At 41.9% G+C, this 24,895-nt stretch overlaps 2 protein-coding genes across 4 annotated transcripts in view; one reads left to right on the forward strand and one right to left on the reverse strand.

Annotated features, from left to right (window-relative positions):
• pdk3a (pyruvate dehydrogenase kinase, isozyme 3a) overlaps positions 1-24,665 on the forward strand; it is a 141,781-nt gene extending 117,116 nt beyond the window's left edge. Inside the window, exon 13 of the mRNA XM_063050878.1 lies at positions 24,603-24,665. Within this exon, the coding sequence (XP_062906948.1) occupies positions 24,603-24,650 (48 nt within the window). The 3' untranslated portion in view covers positions 24,651-24,665. The remainder of the gene's footprint in view (positions 1-24,602) is intronic.
• pcyt1ba (phosphate cytidylyltransferase 1B, choline a) overlaps positions 1-24,895 on the reverse strand; it is an 82,314-nt gene that overhangs the window by 17,823 nt on the left and 39,596 nt on the right. For all 3 annotated transcript variants that reach the window (XM_063050883.1, XM_063050881.1, XM_063050882.1), the window contains exons 2-4: positions 10,397-10,496; positions 4,634-4,750; positions 3,109-3,260 (exon numbers count right to left, since the gene is read on the reverse strand). In XM_063050883.1, coding sequence (XP_062906953.1) covers positions 3,109-3,260; positions 4,634-4,750; positions 10,397-10,496 — 369 coding nt within the window. The remainder of the gene's footprint in view (positions 1-3,108; positions 3,261-4,633; positions 4,751-10,396; positions 10,497-24,895) is intronic.

Here is a 24,895-nt window from a genome sequence, read left to right on the forward strand (position 1 = left end):
TGCAAAAAGTAAGCCTTGGATTTTATGCTCAGGCTCTGGACTGGTTTAAACCTTCTGACTTAGAAGAACTTCCAAGTATTACTATCTTAAGTCCATATTCCATTCTTAAATTGTTTATAACATTATTAAATTGATATAATCTACATTTGTGTATATGTGCTCACCTTGGACAGTTAGTTTTTTAAGGTGTAGACATGGGGATACTCAGATATTCTAGAAGCCTTGGGGTGAATGATGACCACAGAATGAATGACTTGTTAGGACTTTGGATCCGGTCTGTAGTATGAGTGTGAGAAAGTGAGACTGAATGCCAGAAGAGGAAAAAGATGAATGATCAGCTTGTAAAAATTATGCAGGTGGAAAAGGAAATTGCAAGGTAAATGAATCTGAACCACAAGGTAAACTTGTGAGGGTGAGTTTGTTCAGCAACAGGTGGAGATGATTGGGTAGCTCCCTGCCAATGAACTTGGGTGTATCCGCACTCCCGTGAATGAGTCCAACTGATTTACTGGCCAAAATTGAGTTATAACTATTCTTGACAAATACTTCAATTGGGGTCTAAGTAGTTTTATAGAGCAGTTTTATAGAACATTATTTTGCAGCTCTTAACTCAATCCTCCAATTAATGAAAGCAAACACAACATACACCTGCTTAACTAGCTTATCAACTTGTGCCCCACTGCAAAGAATCTTGCCATTAACCCTTGTATTCTGCCTCCAAATTCGACCTTCCAAAGTGAATCACTTCATACTTCACTGGATTAAACTCCATCTGCCACTTATCAGCCCAGCTTTACATCCTATCAAAGGTCTGTTGTAACCCATGACAACATTCTATACAATCCATAACATCATCAACCCTTGCATAATCTGCAAACTTTCTAACCCACTCTTCCATTTCCTCATCTAAGTAATTTACAAATATCACAAAGAGCAGGGGTCCCAGAACAGAGCCTTGCGAGCACCTAGTCACAGACCTCCAAACAGAATACGCTCCATCTACTAACTTCTGTGGTAAGTCAATTCCTCATCCACGCAGCCAAGTTTCCCTGGATCCCATGCCTCCTCTCTTTCTGAATGAGCCTACTGTGGAGAACATTGTTGAATACATGACTAAAATCCATGTACACCACATCCAGTGCTCTACCTTCATCAAGTTGTTTTGTCACTTCCTTGAAGAAGCCAATCGGGCTTGTGAAGCACTACCCGCTCCTCACAAAGCCATGCTAACCATCCCCAATCAGACTATGTGTCTCCAAATGCTTGTAAATCCTGCCTCTAAGAATCTTCTCCAATAGCTTTCCTACTACTGATATAATTCCCAGGATTAACCCTATTATCTTTCTTAACAAAGGAATAACACTTGGCACCCTCCACTTTTCTGGTATTACTCCTATGGCCAGCAGGGACACAAAGATCATCAGCAAAAAGCAGAGTAATATCTTCCCTCACTTCCTGTAGTACCCTGGGTATATCTCATCTGGCCCTGGGGCCTTGTCCATCCTAATGTTTTTCAAAAGTTCCAGTACATCTTCTTTCTTAACTTTGGCATGTTCCAGCATATTAGCCTGTTCTACACTGACTTGACATTTGTTAAGTTCTCCCTCACTGGTGAATACTGAAACAAAGTATTCCTACCTCCTCCGACTCCACTTTTCTTCCATTGTCCCTGATCGATCCTATTCTTACTCTCTTTATCCTCCTCTGTTCTTCACGTATGTGTAGAATACCTTTGTGTTTTCCACAATCCAACACACTAAGGTCTTCTCATGCCTCTTCTGGCTCTCCTAAGTCTATTTCTAAACTCCTTCCTAACTACTTTATAACATTTAAGAGTCCTGTCTCATACCTGCTTCCTAAACCTTAAGTTTGTGTCCTTTTTCCTCTTGACCAGATTTTTCACTTATGTTGTCAGCCATGGTTCCTTTTCCCTACAATCCTTTCCCTGTCTCAATGGAACAATCCTATCCAGAAGCCCTGCAACTGCTCCCAAAAAACCTACCACATTTCCATAGTTAATTTCCCTGAGAACATCTGTTCCCAGTTTACATTCCCAAGTTCCTGCCTAATAGCATCATAATTCACCCTCTCCCAATTATAAAATACTGTCTGCTCCTATTTCTCTCTTAGGCTATGCCAAATGTTGGGGGGAGGGGTTGTGGTCACTGTCTTCAAATGCTCAACACCAAGAGATCTGTCAACTTACTAGGTTCATTGTCTAGTACTAGATTCAGTATAGCCTCTCTTCTAGTTGGCCTGTCCAGATATCTTGTCAAGATCCTAAACACACCTAACAAAACTTCACCTAAAACATTTCACAGGAAGGAGGTGCCATTCAACATTAGGGAAGATGAAGTAACCATGACAACACCCTGTTATTTTTACATCTTTTCAAAATCTCTCTACTGATCTGCTCCGCGGTGTCTCTGTTGTTATTGGCATGCCAACAGAATACTCCCAACAGAGTGATTACTTCTTCCTGTTTCTGACTTCACCAACACTTACCCAGTTGATGATCCCTCCAGAACATCTTCCCTTTCTGCAGCTGTAATACTATGCTGATTAGCAATACCTCCCCCACCGCTCTTCCTGTCCATTTTGAAACATCTAAACCCTACATCATACAGCAGACATTAAGGCCTTTGTGACTGCCAAGACTCTGTAATGGCTACACTCTCATAGTTCCATGTATTGATCCATGCTGTAAGTTCATCACCCTTGTTCCTGATACTTCTCGCATTAGACAGATTTCAACCTATTTCACTGACTGCAGTTATGTCCCACTCACTGCCTATCCTCCCCGACAGTCTCGCTACACATTGCATTTACCTTTACACCAACTACTCCATCATCTGACCTGTCACTTGGGTTACTATCCCTCTGCAATGCTAGTTTAAACCCTCCCCAACAGCTCTAACAAACATGTCCACAGGGACACTGGCCCTCCTCAAGTTCAAGTGTAACCCTTCTCTTTTGTACAAGTCAAACCCTATCTAAGAAGAGATTCCAATGAAGAATCAACGCCAAAAAAAAAAGTTATTTAAAGCCAAAGTCTGCTCAAAGTACACTGGCACTTGCAGGAACAGCAAGGGCAATACAGAGACGTACCTTGTGTTTTTCCAGAAACTCTTGGGACAGTGTCCACGGAGCATCTCTGATAACCTCATCAACATAGCGGCAGTGTCTCAGGGCATCATACCGCTCAATCTCATTCATGACAGTGAAACCTTTGTATTGGTGTGTTAGATCATCACTGCATACTGAAACCAAACACACACAAGCAATTTTTTAAATCCCTTGGAGATGTCACAATTGCTTCTGCCACATTGTTTAATAATTCTCACCATTCCAGTTTAATGCCTATATGACTGCAAGAAAAATGTTAAGAATTCCACATCATAATAACTGCCTTTCAATTTAATGGCAACAACCCCACTACGCTAGTGCCATACAGTATTACTTCATACTTATCTTTGCTTACACTTCCGGACAAAGCAATATGAGAGGATGTGTTGCTTGTATTTAGGAAGGGAAAACACAAAATGAAAACACTGGGGCTAATTTTCATGAAGTTTTCAGCGGTTGGTTTTAAAGTAATAATGTGAAGTGGATAAAAGAATGAGACTTGGAATGGACAGAAGGGTCAAAGAGGGAAACCACACAAAATAAACAGTGAGACTGTTCGGAAGTAGTAACCTGATTTCATGAACATCCTCTACAATCTTCGTTGTCTGTGTAAGACCAGTCACATTGCAAGTAGTCTTTATGTCTGCTGCTACATGACTCTTGCTTTGCTTTCATGTCAGATGTTTTGGGTATAAGATTGATTGTGTGTGCTATTATTTAACCATCACTTGCAATGAAAGATCTATAACTTTATCTTATCATCAAACTATTAATACACACGATGGTACTTTATCTTGTCATTAACAATAATGTATTCCTTAATACTTGCATCAAAGAAAAAATTGCTTGTTGCAAGAACATTTTGATAACTGAGCAATGGATCTGTAGGAGGATATGAACAGAACTGTCAACACTGAGCGAATAATAGAAGTGACATTTGCAAAAAGAAGGAATGACACAGATTGCAGATCCATTTAAGAATTCAAAGCTACGCTTATATTTCAGTGCAGCATCATTATGAGTGGCTGTATTTTTAAACCAAAATCTGAGTGACACTTGGCAAATCTGAGTGTGAGCGCTGTTGGGTCCGGAGAGCAGCTTGAACACAAGATCAAAGATGTAGGGGGATTAATATGCAAAGTGGGCACATTTGCTAACAGTTTTAAACTAATGCACTATTCACACTGAAACACTGTCAGCACATAATGACGGAGGGATGAAGAAAGATGGAGACTGTGCCAGAATTTGCAATGTTTCATTCAGGAAAAGCTATACCATTTGGCTAACACCAAAAGGAACCAAAGGAGAGTTTGTGGAGCAGACTGTGTTGCCTTCCAACAAAAGCTAGTCTGTGAATGTGGGTTCTGTAGGTCCCAGAATGAAGAATAATCATACCGGAGGGAGGGAGTTTTGAGTTTCTAAACCCTTGCTTGAGTACCTATGGATGGCACATTCATCAATTGGCTTTTCTCAATTAGTTTCAAGTGGATTGCCTCTCAGTTCTTACCTCCCACAAGTAAGTAGGTATTTGGGAAGAGATTTTTAGCCTGCATGAGAGCTCGAGCATGACCTGAGTGAAAGAGATCGAATATTCCATCTGCATAAACTCTCACTGGTCTGTCAACTGTAAAAGGTTAAAGTAACAGAGAATTAGAAAGTGGTATACAACAACCAGCCATTAAACAACTTGCACTTTATAAACTACAAATACAATGCCACAATGTTTTGGGTGAAATTATTAGTTTTTTTTAACTCCCCCCCCCTCATATTTCTCCCCTTTGCCAACACCTAAGAGACTGGTGAGGCTAAGTTGTAAATAGGCAGAGACCACGCTTCCTTTCTGACAGGGGCATGCAATTCAATGCCAATGCTACAGGTTCAAAGGATCTCAAAATGCCACAAAGTTGGTGTGTCAGTGTTACGCAGGCAGCACCTGCATTTTTCTGCTCCACCTCTGATCATGATTGAAGCACGTGTGTAGTCAGTGCCAACCACGCTGTTGTTGAATATATCCATCAGCACAGTGTCTGAAAAAGTTACTTGCCAACTAGCATGTGCTGCTGAGCTTGAACCTCTTGAAGACTGAGGTGCATGGTAGCTGCAAAACCCCGTAAGCTTTTTTTCTTGGTGAGGAGTATTGGACCAAGGAAAAAAGGGAAAAGGGACATGAAAGAAAGCCAGGCATATTGTTTTTCTAAAGCTGGCTTTGGATAATTGAATGGATAATTGAAGGATGTGTATCTGTAGGGGACAGGAGGCAATTCTGATGACAACAGCAAGGACAGATAACTGGGTACCAATGTCAAGACTCTAATCAAAGCAGCACCACAATGATCTGAATGACTTACATCTGTTGTTGAACTCAGGGATATAGATTTTCACATGGCTAACTACACTATTAGACATTGCTCAATCCACCCTCCTCCCATCTACCAGAAATCTGTAGTAATTAGGACTCTCATCCTCTCCGCATATTAAATGGCTCTGTTCAGTGTCTTCCTCTTCATTTTCCTCTTTCTGAAGTGATAGGCAGTGGCGAGGGCTGTATCCACGTGATGACCCATAACACTACAAACATCAAGGCCCAGCTTCAGGTAAGTGAACTGCATCTAACTTTGTGCATACCTACCGCCCACACTTTTCAAAATGGAATCAGGAATGACGATGAGGAGCAGCAGGTTTTTCATAAACTGGTCCTTCATCAGCTTGAGGTTACCAAGTTCAATTATTGTTCTCTCTTCACCACAACACAGATTGACCAGACACTAATCTGAGATTTCCATTCAATGTGATATAGTTGGATATACTGTACATCTGTCCAGCTGAGCCACCAGCAGCAGTGATATTATTTTAATCGTATATAGTTTGATAATTCTCCTGAATTCTGCTATAGCTGGAGGGTTCTTTGTAACAAAGACCAGATGACAATTAGCTTTAAATGGACATTGTGATAAAGTGGTTTGACAACATTTATTTTGTCCATTTTTCATCATTTGGCTCTTCATGTAACCCATTTCATAGGAAGAACATTTTTTGTTTGTTTTTGAGGAGGCAATTTTTCACCTTCACTTACTTCCTTGGCAGTAATATAATGGAATGTGTGGCTAGCCCATTCAGTACTACTCCATTGCAATTCAGTGGGTGAAAGTTTCAGTGGCGAAGAGAGGGGGAGGACTGGGAGGGGGATACTACCTGCCCAGATGCCTCTTACATGGCTCCAACACCTCCCCTAGAAGTTTATTTCAGATAACAACTACTCTTTTTGTGAAATATTTACCTCTCAGATTCCTTTGAAACCCCTTCATACTCACCTTAAACCTACATCCTCTAGCTTTAGATATCCTGACCATGAGAAACAGACTCTATCCTTGCTTCTCAGAATTTCACGCGGCTCTCTCATTTCACCTCTGGACTTCCTTTGCTCAGAAGGGAAAACAGATCTAACCTATCTAATCATGTAACTCAAGCCCTCCAATCTAGACAACATCCTTGTGAACCATTTCTGCATCCTCTCCAGCTTAATCACAACCTTCCTACAGTGTGGCTACCAGATTTGCACAAAATACTCTAAGTGCAGTTTAACCTATATTTTATGATTGTAACATGACATCTCAACACCTATACTCAGTGCCTAGACTAATGACAGCAAGTTTACAACACACCTCCTTCTCCACCCTATCTACCTGCATCACCACTTTCAGGGAATTATGTACTTGTACCTCAAAGTCTCTCTGTTTGATACATGTCGCCAAGTTCCTGTCTTTTACTGTGTATTCCCAGCCCTGGTTTAACTTCCCAAAATACATCACTTTGCACTTGTCAAATTAAATTCCATCAACCATTCCTTTGTCCACTTTTCCAGTTGATCTATATCTCACTGTAACCTCAAAGAACCTTATTCACTAAACACTATGCTATCAACTTCAGTGTCATCTGCAAAATTAATAACCATGTAGCAAATATTTGTATCCAAATCATTTTTAAATATGGCAAATAACAGTGGACCCAGACTAACCCCTGCAGCTCAATATTTGTCACGGACCTCCAATTTGAAAAGCAACCCTCCACCTCAACCCTCTGCCTCTTATTAGCAATCTAATTCTGTATCCAACTGGCAAACTCAGCCCAGATCCCACATCCCGCAAGGAGTATTGCACTCTCTTGCCTGGCATCCCCACTGCTCTGACTGGGAGGCAAGGGAGGGAGGGATGGAGGGGGAAGGGAGGGAGGGAGAGGGAAGGAAAACAGGGAGGGAGAGGAAGGGAAGGGAGGAAGGAGGGGAGAGAAGGAGGGGAGAGAAGGAGGGGAGAGAAGGAGGGGAGAGAAGGAGGGGAGAGAAGGAGGGGAGAGAAGGAGGGGAGAGAAGGAGGGGAAGGAAGGAAGGAAGGGAGGGGAAGGAGGGAAGGAAGGGAGAGGGAGGAAGGAGGGGAGAGAAGGAGGGGAGAGAAGGAGGGGAGAGAAGGAGGGGAGAGAAGGAGGGGAGAGAAGGAGGGGAGAGAGAGGGGAAGGAAGGAAGGAAGGAGGGAAGGAAGGAGGGGAGGGGAGGAAAGGGAAGGGAGGGAAGGGAAGGGAGGGAAGGGAAGGAAGGGAGAGGGAGGGGGAAGGAAGGAAGGGGAGGAGGAGGAGGAAGGGGAAGGGGGGAGGGAGGGGAGGAGGGAGGGGGGGAGGGAGGAGGGAGGAAGGAAGAAAGGAAAAATCTACCCACAGCCTTTGTGTCCCCTTGCCGAAGCCTCAATGAGCCAAAGCCTGAACTCCCCACTCTAACACTGCCCCGCACCCACATTGCCACACCAGTTAAACCTAACTTCTTTTTACTGAATCTTGCCAAGTGCCTAATTACACACACTCAAATGTCTGCTTGGGAACTGTGGGATGCAGAACATCCTGACTGCCCCCGCTCGCTTCTTTTGAAATCTCTCTCGCATTACACAATTCAAATCTGTTTGGGAACTGTGGAATGCACAATGTCCCAACTGCCCTCGCTCATTTTTTTTGACATCTGTCTCCTGCTATGTAATCTAACATCTCATCGGGAACTGTGGCACACAGAATGTTTCAGTTGTTTTTCCAACTAGTTTCCCACTAATTTTTGCTGTAATGTATGCCCTCTCTTTTGGTTTTATGCTATCTTTGAATTCCCTTGTCAGCCACGTTTGCCTAAGCCTCCCTTTAGAATAGTTCTTCATCTCTGGGATGTATCTATCCTCTGTCTTCCGAATTGCTCCCAGAAACTTCAACCACTGATATTCCTGTTAGTGTCCCCTTCCAACCAGTTTTACCCAGCTCCTTCTCATGCCTGTCATTGCCTTTTCTCTACTGTAATACTAATTCATCTGAGTTCAGCTTCTCACTCTTAAACTGCAGGGCGAATTCTATCACTGCTTCTTAAGGGTTCCTTTACTTTCAGCTCCCTGATCATTACACAATACCCAATCCAGAACTGCCTTTTCCCTGGTGTGTTCAGTCTCAAGCTTCTTTAAGAAGCTTACTCTTAGGCATTCTATAAATTCCTTCTCTCGGAGCCTGCACCAACCTGATCCTCCCAATCTATCTACATATTGAAACTCCCCCAACACTATTGAAACGTTGCAATGGAAGCATCAATACCCATGAACATTGAGCTGCCAGTCCTGTTGATCCCTCAGACTAATTTCTGTAATAGCTATAATATTATAATCCCAGGCTAATCCATGCACTGAGTGCCTCTGCCTTATCTGTGATGCTGCTGCTCCTGGGAGGCTAGGATACAATCTGGTGATTGCCAGAGGTAATGGACTCGGTAGATAGATACATACTTTATTAATCCCAAAGGAAATTACAGTGTCATGGTAGCATTACAAGTGCACAGATATACAAATATTAGAAGAGAATTAAGAAAGAATAAAAGTTACCTCAAACAGTCTAACAGGAGGGAGTCATCACTTCCCCGGCTACAGGTTGACTCATTATTGAGCCTAAAGGCCGAGGGTGAGAATGACCTCATATAGCGCTCTTAGGAGCAGCGCAGCTGTCTCAGTCTATTACTAAAACTGCTCCCCTGTTCAGCCAAGGTGGCATACAGAGGGCGAGAAACATTGTCCAGAATTGCCAGGATTTTCTGTAGGGTCCCTAGTTCTACCACAGCCTCCAGTGTGTCCAGTTTGACTCCTATAACAGAGCCTTGCCTTTCTAATCAGTTCATTGAGCAGGTTGAATCACCAGTGTTGATGCCATTGCCCCAGCTCAGCACCACATAGAAGATTGTAAGGGCAACAACAGGTTGGTAAAAATGTGAAGGAGAGGCCTGCATACTCCAAAGGACCTCAGTCTCCTCAGGAAGTAGAGGCGACTCTGGCCCTTCTTGTACACAGCCTCTGTGTTGGTGCTCCACTCAAGTCTGTCATCCAGGTTCACCCCCAGGTACTTGTAGGTCCTCACCACATCCATATCCTCACCATCAGTAGCACCAGGGAGCAGTGCCGGCTTCGTCTTCCCAAGGTCCATCACCATTTCCTTTGTCTTTCTAATGACTTAAGAAACTATAGCTCTCATCAGATGAATAAGGATGAACCAACAAACAGCAAGTTCACTTATTTGGGAAATGAAAAGGGGTTTTGAAGTTTGATGGTATTGTCAAAATAAGGATGAGTGAAAATGCATCATGGTTATAGTAATTTATAGTCAAAGAAATCCTCAGTTGAGACTTTGATTAAAATACTTCCCTGAATGTAGGTATTGAGTCTTAAATGGTTCATATAAGATGCACATGTGGTAGGTATTAAGAGTCTTAATTGGATAATATAGAGATATACATGTGGGAAAAATCAGCATTAACTGCAGGGCAGAAAACCAGCTAAGTGACTATTACCCACACTGCTAATGGGGGGTCTTGGCCTCATGGTCTGCTGCAAGAAAACAAACATCTGCATTCTCAATGGCAAAGAAGAGCATGGCATCTTCACACTGTTTTTGCGGGGGGGGGGAGGGAAGGAGAAGAGTTTAAGAAGATAGTTGGTGGTCAAGGTAAAGAAACAGAGATTATCGTTTACCTACAATATGGGAAGGTCATTAAGAGAGTGGATGGTGCAGGGTAGTCAAGTTCTATGCTTTGTTTGGAGAATGTCATTAAAGACATGAAGATTGGACATGTATTTTACCTGTAGTGGTCTCCCTCTGCTCTTAATGGGTCAATAAAAATAGATGTAATTTTTCAAGCCCTACTTGTATCAGACACTGAATATGAAAAATGTGAATGTTTGTAATAGTAGCTGTTACGAAATTGAAGACTAACTTGGTGTTCCAAAGCGGGCCTGAGCAATAGTCAATCTTTCATGAGGAGCTTTGCACTGGCAGCTTGATTCATCGGCAAATGCAGCGGGTTCAGTTAACGTCTACAGAGAAAAAGAGAAAATAAAGATTAGGACATACACTGAATGCCTTTACTTGAATTACATCTGAGAGTTGTATAAAAGTTGTACACCACTGAGTGATCTGTTCAACACACTTTGTATTTTGCCAAACATCTTTGGTTAAGTCCATCTCAGATAGGAGCAGAATTAGGTCATTTGGCCCATTGAGTTCTGCTTCAACGTTCGGTCATGGCTGATTTGTTTTTCCCTTTCAGCCCCATTCTCCTGCCTTCTCCCTGTAACCTTTGACATCCCTATTAATTAAGAATCTATTAAACTCTACTTTAAATATACCAGTGACTTGGCCTCCACAGCTGTCTGTGGCAATGAATTCCAGAGAATTACCTCCTTCTGGCTAATAAATTTCTCATCATTTCTATTCTAAATGGATGCTCTTTTGATCTGAGGCTGTTCCCTCTGGTCCTGGTTCTCCAACTGGAAACATCCTCTCCATGTCCACTCTACCTAGGCCTTTCAATATTCAATAGGCTTCAATGCGATCTCCCCCCTCATCCTTCCGTGTGCACAGATGCAGAGCCATCAAATGCTCTTCACAGGGTGAGCGTCTCATCCCTGAAACCATTCCTGTAAACTTCATCTCCACCGATTACAATGCCAGTCCATCCATCCTTAGATATGGGGCTCAAAATTGCTTACATTACTCTATATGTAGCCTGACTAGTGCCTTATAAAGCCTCAGCCCAAGATCCTTGCTTTTATATTCTAGTCCTCTTGAAATGAATGCCAGCATCACATTTGCCTTCCTCAGTACCTTTAGGGAATTATGCACTAAGACTTCCAAGTTCCCTTGCATCTGCAATTTCTGAACTTGTTCCCCATTTAGAAAACAGTCTACACCTTTATTCGTTCTACCAAAGTACAAAACTACTTTGTATTCCATCTGCCAGTTGATCGTCCATTTGCCCATCCTGGCCAGGTTCTTTTGCAGACTCCCTGCTTCCTCAACATTATCCGCTTCTCCATCTATCTCTGTACCATCTACAAACTTGGCCACAAAGCCATCAATTCCATCATCCAGATCATTAACATATAACACGTAAGGTAGTGGAGCCAACACCAACCTTCGGGGAGCACCACTAGTCACCATCAGCGATTCCCACTCTTTGCCTCCTGCCAGTCAGCCATTCTCCTATCTATGCTAGTATTTTTCCTGTAATACAATGGGCTCCCAAATGATCACTACTACTGCCTCTACCATCTCTTCAGGTGCCCCTTTCAGAAACCTGGGGTGTGTCAGTCTGGTCCACATGACCTTTCTACATTCAGATCTTTCAGCTTCCCAAGTACCTTCTCCTTAGCAAAAGCAAACACACTCACTTCTGCTTCCTGACTCTCTCAACTTTCTGGTATGTTGCTGGTGTCTTGCACAGTAAAGAGTGATACAAAATATTTATTTAATTCATTGCCATTTCTTTGTTCCCTACTTCTACTTCTCCAGTGTCATTTTCCAGCAGTCTGATGTCCACTCTTGCCTCTCTGGTACTCACTATATATCTGAAAAATCTGTTTTATATTACAGGCTTAAATCTCAATATACACAAAATTATCTCCTTTATAGATCTAATCCTATGTTAAATCAGGAGGAATTTGAGAACTCAATTTAAAGTCAGAATATTTTACAAAAAATATAAGATGAAATAGCATCAATAGCCACAAATTTTCATTAAATTGATATTCTTCTTATTAATTTAGTACTGTACATTTTTATGAATCTTACTGGAACAGTTTTTCCAAATGATGCAAATTATGCCGGGTGCTCCGGTCAAAAGTCAAATGCTTTTTGCTCTTGGAAGGACATAGACAGGACGTAGACAGGAACTTCTGAACATGAGTGGCTACTCAGTCTTTCCAGCCTTCTGCAGCTTTCACTGAGAACATAACTCCAGTTTTCTCGCTTGGCTCTATTCCTGCTGATGGACAGAATCACAGGAAGGAGGGAATCCAGCCCTGCTACCTCTGCACAAGAGCATCCAGTTAGTTCTCATTCAACACCCTCCTACTAGATCCCTACTTTTATTTTTAAGCACTTTCCAAGAACATATTCAGCCCCCTTTTTAGAACATCTCAAAGATCCTATCCTCCACCACACCTGGCTCTTTTGCCAATTGCCTTTGAACTTGAACCTTTTGCACTCTCTACCCCTATGATTCTCAACTTAAACAGATCCTTTCTCAATGTCCTGTGTTTGAGACAAAACAACCCACATACGATTATCAAACAAAATTATTTCTATTCTGTAAGGCTTAGAGGTGCTTTATTTTTTGGAACAGTACAGCTCACGAACAGGCCCTTCTGCCCATGCTGTCTGTGCTGACCATTATGCTAAATTTAACCAATCCTATATGACTACAGATGATCTATATCCCTCCATTCTCTGCAAGTGCATGTGCCTGTCTACATGCATATTAAATGTCGCTATTGTACCCACTTCCACCATCCACTGACAGCTCAATCCAGGTATGTAAAGCTCTCTGTGTAAAAGAAACTTCATTCACACACTAACTTTAGCCTCCCATCCTCTCAGCATCCATAGTCACTCTGGACAGAAAGTTTCAAACTTCGTTCACTTCAATATCTCCAATTTAATGCTCAGTCTCTTGCAATCAAGGAAATACAAACTATTTGTCCTACTAACTTCACCTTCAAAGCACTTGCATCATTGCTTTGTGTCTGGGCCAAAGCTGAAGTGCATTGCCATTGCAAACATACACCATCATGTATTTGGGTATCTAATGTCAGACTATAATCTCATGAGGATTTCTGCAGTGCAAGGAAAAGGCCCAGCACTAAATTCAGAGGGAAAAATCAATGAAAGCAGCTTTGCTAGCATCAGGACATTATATCTGAGTGAATGAAGCCACAGTGGATAGATTGTCTTTTTGCCAGCTTAAAAATAAATCACATGTTTACATTGCTTTCAAAGGTATGAGTTTTTTTAAAGTTATTTGATTTTGTATATAAAAGGTGGGGGTGGAAATTTGTTCTATATTGCTGAACGAGAATGCACATTGAACTTCATTGTTGAAATGCTTCACAGCTTCATATGGCAACTGTTCTGCCCAAGTCATTGTCACCGATTTTATTAAAACAGTCGTGGACTAATATGCCCCCACAATATCATTCAGAGTCTGCCCCAACCAGAAGCTCTGGATAGATCGTGAGTTCTGCAGTCTGCTGAGGACCAGATCACTGGCATTCAGGTCTGGCAACCAAGTAAAATACAACAGGTCCAGGTACGACTTCCAGAAAACTATCTCATGTGCGAAGTGGCAATTCTGAACCAAACTTGAGTGACTAGGGATCCCGGATGGCTGTGGCAGGGTTTGAATGCTATTACCTCTTACAAAGTGAAACCAAGCAATATAGGTGACAACAAGGTTTCGCTCCTCAATGAGCTCAATATGCTCGCTTTGAGCATCAAAACATGGAGGAACTCCCACAGCCCTCACTGTGATTTCAGTCTGAGACCGACGTGAGAGCATCCTTCAGAAGAGTGAACCAATGGAAAGCACCTGGCCCAGATGAGGTACCTGTCTGAGTACTAAAGGCCGTGCTGATTGACTGGCTGGAGAGTTCACCAATATCCTTAACCTCTTGCTACAGTAATCAGAGGCGCTCAACTGCTTCAAGCAGGCTTCAATCATACCGGTGCCTAAGTAGAACATGGTAAGCTGCCTCAATGACTATTGTCCAGTAGCATTTACATCCACTGTGGTTAAATGCTTTGAGAGGTTGCTGATGAAACATATCAACTCCTGCCTAAGAAGCAACTTGGATCTACTCCAATTTGCCTAATCAGCAGATGCCATTTCATTGGCCTTCACTCAACCCTGGATCATCCGGACAGCAAAGATGCATACATCAGGATGCTTTTTATCAAATGCAGATTGGCATTCAGCACTATCATCCACTCAAAACTAATCAATAAGCTTCAAGACCTTGGTTTCAACACCTCCTTGTGCAGTTGGATCCTTAATTTCCTCACTTGCAGACTTCAGTCAGTTTGGATTGGTAACGACATCTCCTCCATAATCTCCATCAGCATAGGAGCACTACAAGGCTGTGTGTTTAGCCCCCCGCTACACTCACTTTACACTTATGACTGTGTGGCTAAGTACAATTCCAATGTCATATTTGTTTGCTAGCAATTTTCATTGTCATTGGCCAAATCCAGACATCCCACCTCTCCCGGAAGTTCCGGGAGTCTCCTGCATATTAATAGTGGCTCCCTGATGCCCGCAAATTATATACAATATCCCGGAAATCAATTTTTTTTGAGAGCGTGAGAGAGAGAGAGAGAGAGAGAGTGAGAGAGAGTGAGAGTGAGAGAGAGAGACAGCGATGAGAGAGAGCATCCGCTAGAGAGTGAGAGAACGCGCTAAAGAGAGCGAGCACAAGAGCGACCACGAGAGAGAGTGTGCTAGAGAGCAAGCGCGAGACCGACCATGAGAGACAGAGTGCGCTAGAGAGACAGTGAGAGTGTGAGAGCGACCACGAGAGACAGCAAGCGAGAGAGCGCTAGAGAGAGCACGCGCCATGGGAGACTGTTCCAAAAAAGACGTACGTCACCCCAGACTACACTAAGGTGTACCCCTGCCTAATAGGGGTCAAAAATAATGACAGTGTTGCTTGCTGCACTGTTTGCAACAGTGAATTTTCTATTGTCCATGGTGGGTTAAGACTAAAAGACATGTTGAGGTGAGTTTGACAGGTGTCATTCGTTCATTAGCATAGCTAACGTTATTTAAACCAGCTGGCTAGCTGCTAAGGAGCTACTCTATTTCAGACATCCCACCTCTCCCGGAAGTTCCAGGAGTCTGCCGCAAATTGATGGTGCTACCTCCCTGAAATGAGTTTTTGCAGGGTGGGATGTCTGCAAATCGAAGGTAATGACAAATCAGCACATAGGAGGGAGAATGAAAATCTGGCTGAGTGCTGCCATAATAACCTCTCACTCAATGTCAGCAAAACCCAGGAGCTGATTATTAATCACAGGAGGAAACTGGAGGTCCACGAGTCAGTCCTCATCAGGAGATCAGAGGTGAGGAGGGACAGCAACTTTAAACTCCTCAGTGTTATCATTTCAGAGGATTTGTCCTGGGCCAGGCACAGAAGTGCAATTACAGTGAAAGCACGGCAGCATCTCTACTTCCTTAGAAGTTTGCAAAGATTTGGCCTGCCATTTAAAACTTTGAAAGACATTTATAGATGTGTGGTGGAAAGTGTATTGACTGCTGCATCATGGCCTGCCTGGTATGAAAAGACCAATGCCCTTGAACATAAAATCCTATAAAAATTAACAGATACGGCCCAGTCCATCATGGGTAAAGCCCTCCCCACCAGTGGGCACATCTACATGGGGTGCTGTCGCAGGAAAGCAGCATCCACTGTCAAGGACACCCACCACCCAGGCCATGTTCTCTTCTAGCTGTTGCTGTCAGGAAGAATGTGCAGGATCCTGAGAACCCACACCACTGGGTGCGGGAACAGTTATTACCACTCATCCATCAGGCTCTTGAACCGGAGGAGATTACTTCACTTGCACTGTCATTGAATTGTTCCCACAAACAATGGAGTCACTTTCAAGGACTCCTCATCTGATATTCTCCACACTTATTGCTTATTTATTTATTATTATTTTGCATTTTATATTTGCAGAGTTTGTTGTTCTTTGCACATTGGTTATTTGTCTGTCCTGTTGGGCTCATTCTTTCATTGATTTTATTGTGTTCCTTGAGCTTACTGTGCATGCCCACAAGAAAACAAATCTCAGGGTTGTATATGGTGACATATATGTACTTTAATAATAGATTTACTTTGAACTTTGAGATGCATGAAACTGCAGAGAGCTGTGGGCACAGCTCAGCATATCATGGGAATTTGCTCCCCTTTGTTCTCCATTACCTTCTAAAGCAGATAACATAATCAAAGAACCCTTCCATCCTGGGAATTCTCCTTTCTCCCCATTTCCATTTGGGCAGAAGGTACAAATAAATGCCTGACGGCACATTCCATCAGGCTCAAGGACATCTTCTATACCGCTGTTTTAAAACTACTGAACAGACACGTAGTACAATAGGATGGATTTTTGACCTCACAACCTACCTTGTTATAGCCCTGCACCTTAATTGTCTGCCTGCACTACACTTACTCTGTAATGGTAAAACATTATTCTGCACTCTGTTCTTGTTTTCCCTTGTACTTCCTCATTGGAACAATGTGAATGGATCACATACAAAATAAAGTTTTCACTGTACCTCAGTACACGTGACAATAATAAACCAATGACTAATTTGGTTTTTTTGACCTCAATTGATGTATTTGTCCTGTAAGACCACAAGATATGGGCTAGCAGTAGGCATTCAGCTCCTCAAACCTTTTCCATCACTCAGTACAACCATGGCTGATCCACTGTTCCCCGCTTTCCTGCCCTTTTCCTAAACCCTTTACTGATTAGAAATACACTCAGTGGCTCCTTTATTCGGTACAGAAGGACACTGAGTATCCTGAGTATCTGCTGCCGTAGCACATCCGCTTCAAGGTTTATTGTGTTGTGTGCTCAGAGATACTCTTCCGCACACCACTGTTGTAACACGTTTATTTGTGTTACTGTTGGCATCCTGTCAGCTTGAACCAGTCTGGCCATTCTCCTCTGACCTCTCTCATCAACCAGGTGTTTTTGCCCACAGAACTGCCACTCACTGGATGCCTTTTTTTGTTTCTCACAGCATTCTCTATAAACTCTAGAGACTATTGTGCATGAAAATCCCAGGGGGCTGGCAGTTTCTGAGATACTCAGATCACCCCGTCTGGCACCAGCAAGTATTCCAAGGTCAAAGTCACTAAGACCACATTTCTTTCCCATTATGGTGTTTGGTCAGAACAACAACTGCACCTCTTGGCCATGTTGGCATACTTTTATGCATTGAGTTGCTGCCACCTGATTGGCTGATTAGATATTGGCATTAACAAGCAGGTGCATATGGGTATCTAATAAAGTGGCCACTGACTGTATATCCACACAACCTCAAGTATACACAGTAACTCTGCCCCACGGTAATCTTGAGCAAATTTCTCTTCTCATTGCTACCATCAGGAGGGACCACACTCAATGTGTTAGGAATGTCATTAGATTTCTGAATGGTCCATGAACACCATTTCACCATTTCTCTTTTGCACTATGTATTTACTTATTATTGTAACTTGTAGTAATTTTATATTTCTTGCACTCTACTGCGGCCACAAAACAAATTTCATGACATGGAGATGTCAGTGATAATGAATCTGATTCTGATTCTATGGTAAAGTTCCAAAAATTCACTTCCTCGTCTATGTCGTTACAAACTGCCCCTTATTCTGACATCCACTCCTTTTGTTCCGGATTCTCCCAAACAAGGAAACATCCTGTTAACATTTACCCTCTCTGACCCCTAAGAATCTTACACAATTCAATGATAATCATGGGGGAGGGGGGATGATACAGGATGGAACACAGCCTTTCAGCCCACCAAATCTATGCTGACCATCCAATACCTATTTACACTAATCCTAGATTAATCATATTTTTAAATCCTCTGTCATTCTTCTAAACTATCAAGGATGTAATGGTGAGACTTTATAATGCACTGGTTGAGGCCTCACTTGGGAGTATTGTGAGCAGTTCTGGGCGGGCTTAGAAAGGACATTCTGAAACTGAAGGGGGTTCAAAGGAGGTTCACAAAAATCATTCTAAAGCGTTTGATGGCTCTGGGCCTGTATCCACTGGAATTCAGAAGATTGAGGGGTGACCTTTTTGAAACCTATCGAGTGGTGAAAGGCCTTGATAGAATGGATGTAGAGAGGATGTTTCCTATGCTGGAAGAGTCTAAGACCAGAGGGCACGGCCTCAGAATAGAGGGGCATCCATTTAGAACAGAGTTGAGGAGGAATTTCTTTAGCCATAGCGTGGTAAATCTGTGGAATTCTTTGCTACAGGCAGCTGTGGAGGCCCCTTAAGTATGTATATTTAAGGCAGAGGTTGATAGATTCTTGATTGGTCAGGGCATGAAGGGATACAGGGAGAAGGCAGGAGACTGGGGCTGAGAGGAAAAATGGATCAGCTTTGATGAAATGGTGGAGCAGACTTGACGGGCCAAGTGGCCTAATTCTGCTCCAGTATCTTATGGAATCCCGAAGTGGTTAACTCTTCCTCCATACCAAGAACCACCTCCACCGCCTCGAATGAAGTAGTGCCTTGTAAGTTGCAGCAGACTTCCCTACTTCTATACTCAAACTGCTTCAAATACAGGTTAGCTTACTAAATGCCGTTGTACGTGATAGTTTCATGCATAAGGATCCCTGAATCCCTTTCCACAGTCATATCCCACTCAAGTACTGTTCTTTAGCCCTTTCTTCCTCATTACATACCATTTACTAACTTCTTGGGCTCGCTTAATCTATAAATCTCCCTCTGTGAACTTGCTGAATTGTCTTCACAAATTGCTTTCTCACATTCTCTACAAATGTGATTAGAACACATTTACTTCCATCTTCCAAATCACCAATATATATCACAAACAGTTGTTGTCCCATGGCCTCCATACTGATCCCCGTGCTGTGTCACTACAGGCTGTCAGTTTCAAGATGAATCCTGCATCCCTACTCAGTGCTTCCATCTTCTATCTATGCTAACACAATATCGTCAACATCGTAGGCGCTTGTCTCAAGACTTAATCTTTTGTGAGTCAATTTGCTGAATGCCTTTCAGAAGTCCAAATAATATAAACCCACTGGTACCCTCTCTATTCACTAGTCGAAATTTCTCCCAAAAAAGCTAATAAATTTTCAAGCACAGTTTCCTTTTCATCAAACCATAGTGTCGCTATGTGATTAGATCATGATTTTCCAATTGTGCGGCTACTACTTCCCTAGTAATTACACATTGTTGTAATTTTTCTATTTAGTTTTTCCAACAATAGATGCAAGACTAATCAGCCTATAGTTGCCTTTTTTGAGTCGGGGGTGTTATGTTGGCAGTTTTCCAATCTTCTGGTATTTCTTCAGGATCTGAGCATTTTTCAAAGATTATAATTAATGCGTCCATTATCTCAGTAACTATATTGTTTAGGATCCTAGACTTGTCAGCCTTTAACCCTTTTAGTTTGTTTAGCACTATTTCTTAATGGCAATGTCATTAAATTTCTCCCTAGCACGTCAGTATTAATGTCATGTGTTTACTTTAAAGACTGATACAAAATATCTATTTAATTTCTCTGCTATTCCTTTGTTCTAATAACTATTTCCCCAACATTCTCTGTGTGTCAATATTTATTTGGGCCCCTCGCTTTTTTAATTTTAAAAAAGCCTCTATTTTTCCCTATCTTGTTAACTTGCCTTAATAATTTATTTTCCCTTATATTTTTTGCCAGTATATTGGATTCTAAATTTCATCCAGTTTTCAGCTCTATTGCTAACTTTCACCTCATTATATGTTTTCTCTTCCAGCTTAATACTATAACCAGGCTTCTTGGCTAGCCATGTTTGATTTTACCCTCAGGCCCCTCCAAAACACCCTCCCTCCCCCCAATCACCTCCCTTAGAATAGAATCTTTCCTTCTTATTGGGATATATTTTTGCTGAGTGTCATGAATTGCTTTCTTAAATTCCTGCTATTGCTTGCTGGCATAACTTTCCTTCTTTCCCAATAATCTAGCTACTCAGTTCATTTCAGCCAACTCAATCCTCATTCCATTGTAATGGCCTAAATTAAACACAATTATTTCTGACTCAAGATCCTTGCACCAAAAATTGAATGTAAACTTCTATCAGGCTGTAATCACTATCTCTCTTTTACTTTGAGGTCATTATTAAACCGGCCTCATTTCCTCATTGAGATCCAAGGTAGGTTGTTCTCTGCTTTTTTTTAATATAATTTTTATTGAGTTTTCAAAGTGATACATGAGAAAATAACATCTACCCTCCTCCCTCCCCTTAACCCTCCCCCGCTGATATATACTCCTACCTAAAAAGAAAGAAAAAAAGAAAAAAAAAGAACCGCCTGAATATTGGAAGGTTTGCACATGCTCCATGGGATAAAAATAAATTTAATATATATTTGTTACTTTCCCCCAAAGAACCAAGACCTTCATCATCGGAGCTATAAATAAGGGCTCCAAATATTCAAAAATGTTACATATTTATCTCTTAAAATCTAAAACATTACTTAGCTTCTCAACTGTCATAGTTCCCTGGGGAATCTCTCGAACTTCACCATGTTGCTATGTGTTTCCCTCCCAATCATCCAGGCAAAAAGAAAAAAAAGATAGATAAGATACAAAAAAAGAAAAAACAAAATACCCCCCCACTAATGTTGTGAATGAAAAGATACACAACACTACCCCCTTCCATTGTGCGGGTCGTGGCTATTGCCACACTTGCACACATGAATAACGTAGCGATTGGTCAGTGTTTCTTCCAGCTCCCCCGTAACAAAAAATTATATATATATATAGAAAAAAATTAATGTTATTATTCCCAGCTAATATTCCTCAAATTTTAACCTTTCTTCCCCTCCCCCATATAATTAATAATATATTTATATATTCATCCGCCTAAAAATTCAACAAGCCTAATCCTTGATCCAGTCTTCATCTTCAATCCATCTCGCTCCCCTAAGTTTGTTCTTGTATCTGGTGAACATTCAAAGAATTTCGCACAAACTCCTCCGCTTTCCGGTAATCGTCAAAAAATCTTTTTTCTCCACCAGGCAAAAAAATCTTCAAGGTTGCAGGATAACGCAATATAAATTGATAACCGTGATCCCATAGGGCTTTTTTCACTGGATTAAATTTCTTCCTTCTCTTCAAAAGTTCCTAACTTATATCAGGGTAGAAAAAAATTTTCTTCCCTTCTATCATCAGTGGCCCTTTTCTCTTCTTGGCAGCTTGGGCAGCCACCTGTAGAATCCTTTCTTTGTCTTGAAATCTTAAGAATTTTATTAAAATTGATCATGGATATTGATCATCTTGTGGTTTTGGTCTTAGAGCTCTATGTATCCGCTCAATTTCAATTGATCGGTCTTCCTCTTTCATTTGTAAGGTTTTCAGGATCCATCTTTGAAAAAATTCTAATGGGTTATCTCCCTCTATACCTTCTTTAAGACCAACAATTTTAATATTATTACGTCTACTAAAATTTTCCAACATGTCCACTTCCTCCAAGAGTTGATTTCTTTCCGTGTTCCAGACAATCGCATCATTTTGTTTTTTCCACTCTATCGTTAATATGCTCCATTGTTCTTTCCATCTTCTGAAGTTTCTTATCCAATTTATCCTGTCTTTTCATAGCTTTATCATAGCACATCTTCACGTCTCTAAGCTCTGTTCTTAATTTTCTTAGTTCAGCCGTTAATTGCAATAAAGCCTCTCTTATGTCTCCGTCGTCTCCTTTACTTCCAGTCTCTTCCAGTTCTTCCTACTCTTCTTCGTCTGTATTCTCTGCAATATCCAATTCTGACTCTTTGAGTCGCTTTCAGTTGCAGTGGCCGTCGGTTCTTGTAGTTTAAATTGTGTCGATTTGCGCATGCGTACTTCTTAGCGCATGCGCAATTTCGGCATCTTCTTCCGAGCGACTGCTACCGTCGCCATTGCTCCTTGTTCTTCTACGCCAGAGATAAAATGCGTCTCCTCCAAAGGAGATCCAACCTGAATCCGAGGCTCCATCGCTGCAGTAGGTCCTTTTTTCTTCCCATCTCGCGGCGACTTCACAACAACAGACTTCTTCTGTTGCGGTTTACGAGGCATATCGTAGAGTAGTCTTACGAAGTTTATAAGTAGTTTTCGGAAAGTATTTATTAACTTTACTTTGTTTAAACGGTACTTTGCTGATTTTTTACGGGAGAGCTGGATTTACATGTCTCAATCCCACGTCATCACGTGACGCCCCCCCCCCGTTGTTCTCTGCTTAGCTCTCTATTTGACCTAAGAAACTCTCCCGGATCCTTTCTATATATTCATTCTTTGCAGCTACCCTTCTGACTTGATTAATCCAATACACATGAAGGTTAACATCTCTCACAATTATTGCACCACACTTTTAACAAGTCTTCCCTGAGGGTCGTCACCTTGTCATGGTGGAGAGGATATGAGTTTCCTGAGATCCCTAGAGTGCTGCCACCTGGAGTTTCGCTCCTGGTAGGGACACCCAAGGAGATAAGGACAAGAGGTAGGTTCTGGACAAACAGCAATCCAATCAAGACTTCAACACTGGAGGTGGTGGAAGATGATGACACACAATGTCAGTGAAGGTGAAAAAAGGCTGCAGCAATAAAGGGGTCCCCAGTCACACTGCACTCCATTCCACTGGACCCTGACCCCGATCTGCCAAGGACCATGCGGTGGCAGCCCATACATCAGCCCCTCCAAATTAAACAACATCCTGCATAGATGTTCTTCATTAAGGGAATCCAGCCTAACATCCTTCCTTTTTACAAGCCCAGATTCTTTGTTTAGTTATACCTTTTCCTGTGTGGCCACTCTCCACACACTAGCCCTACAAGTGTCTCCTGCTTTTTACCAAACTTATTTCATCTCCTATTTACATCCACAAATTCCTCAATGACACCACTGTCGTTGGCAGAATTTCGGATGACAATGAGGAAGCATATAGGAGCATGATAGATCAGCTGGTTGAGTTTATTGCAGCAACAACCTTGCATTCAACGTCAGCAAGACAAAGGAATTGATTGTAGACTTCATGAAGAAGAAGTTGTGAGAACACACACCAATCTTTATTGAAGAGTCATTAGTGGAAAGACTGAACAGCTTCCTGGGCGTCAGCATCTCAGTGGATCTATCCTGAGCCCAATATATTGACGCAATCACAAAGAAGGCATGCCAGTGGTTATACTTCTTAATGAATTTGAGGGCATTTCATATGTCACCAAAGACTCTAGCAAATTTCTACAGAAGTACTGTGGGGAGCATTCTGACTGGTATCAGCACCTGTTATGGAGTCTCCAACGCACAGGATTAAAAGAGGCCACAGAGGGTTGTGGACTTTATCATGGGTACCGGCCTCCCAACAATCAAGGACATCTTCAAAATGCAGTGCCTCAGAAAGGTAACATCCATTATTAAAAAATCCCGCCATCCAGGAAATGGCCTTTTCTCATCATTACCATCAAGGAGAAGGTATAGGAATCTGAAGATCCACCCTGCTCACGGAGGATTGGTCCATCTCCAATCAGCAAGGAGACTACGTAGCATCCACGCCAGGACCACCAGACTGAAAACCAGTTACTTTCCTCAGGCAACAAGGCAGATCAACACCTCCACCCCCGAACCTACCCCCCCACCACAACATTATCATTTTCTGTCAGAGTACCCCCCCCCCCCACCACAACATTATCATTTTCTGTCAGAGTCACCTTACGTACAAACACTCCTGTGCTTAGCTTCAGTTTACGGACATACAATCAATCTATGCACGTAAGCTATCTTATGTATTTATGTTTTTTGTATTCTTCAGTTATTATTGTATTCTTTACCTCATTGTGTTTTTGTGCTGCATCAGATCCAGAGTAACAAGTATTTCATATTCCTTTATATTAAACAGGAAATTACATTAACCAACTTTGAACCTTGAATCGATGTTTTAGGAACAGCTTCTTCCCCTCCACCATCAGATTTCTCAATGGTCCATGAACTAATGAAAACTATTCCCCTTTAGCTCTATCTATTACATTTTTATTGCAACTTGTAGTAACATTTTATATCTTGCACTGTATTGCTGTCAAAAAACAATAAACTTCACAATGTACTGCATGTCAGTGAAAATAAAGCAAATTCTCATTTTCCTTCCTATGTATCAAATATTCCTCAATATCGAGTTCCCGTCTGTTAGTGCCTTGCAAGTCGTCAGAATATTCTTCAATATCGAGGTCCTGTCTGTTAGTGCCTTGCAAGTCGTCAGATCTTAGTCCACCTATATGTGTGCCATGAACTTTATCATGAGTGCTTTCTGCATTAAGATACACACCTTCTGACTTTCTGCCTTTTTTCATCATTTTTCAATTCATATATTTTAAAGATATTTGGAAAGGTACATGGAGCTGGCGGTAGACCTGAGGAGAGCTAAGGTACCGGTGACCCCTGTTTCCATCCAGGGGGTCAGTGTGGATATGGTGGAGGATTACAAATACCTGGGGATACGAATTGACAATAAACTGGACTGGTCAAAGAACATTGAGGCTGTCTACAAGAAGGGTCAGAGCCGTCTCTATTTCCTGAGGAGACTGAGGTCCTTTAACATCTGCTGGATGATGCTGAGGATGTTCTACGAGTCTGTGGTGGCCAGTGCGATCATGTTTGCTGTTGTGTGCT

The sequence above is a fragment of the Mobula hypostoma genome, chromosome 6 (assembly GCF_963921235.1).
Source record: "Mobula hypostoma chromosome 6, sMobHyp1.1, whole genome shotgun sequence".
NCBI classification, from domain to species: Eukaryota; Metazoa; Chordata; class Chondrichthyes; order Myliobatiformes; family Myliobatidae; genus Mobula; species Mobula hypostoma.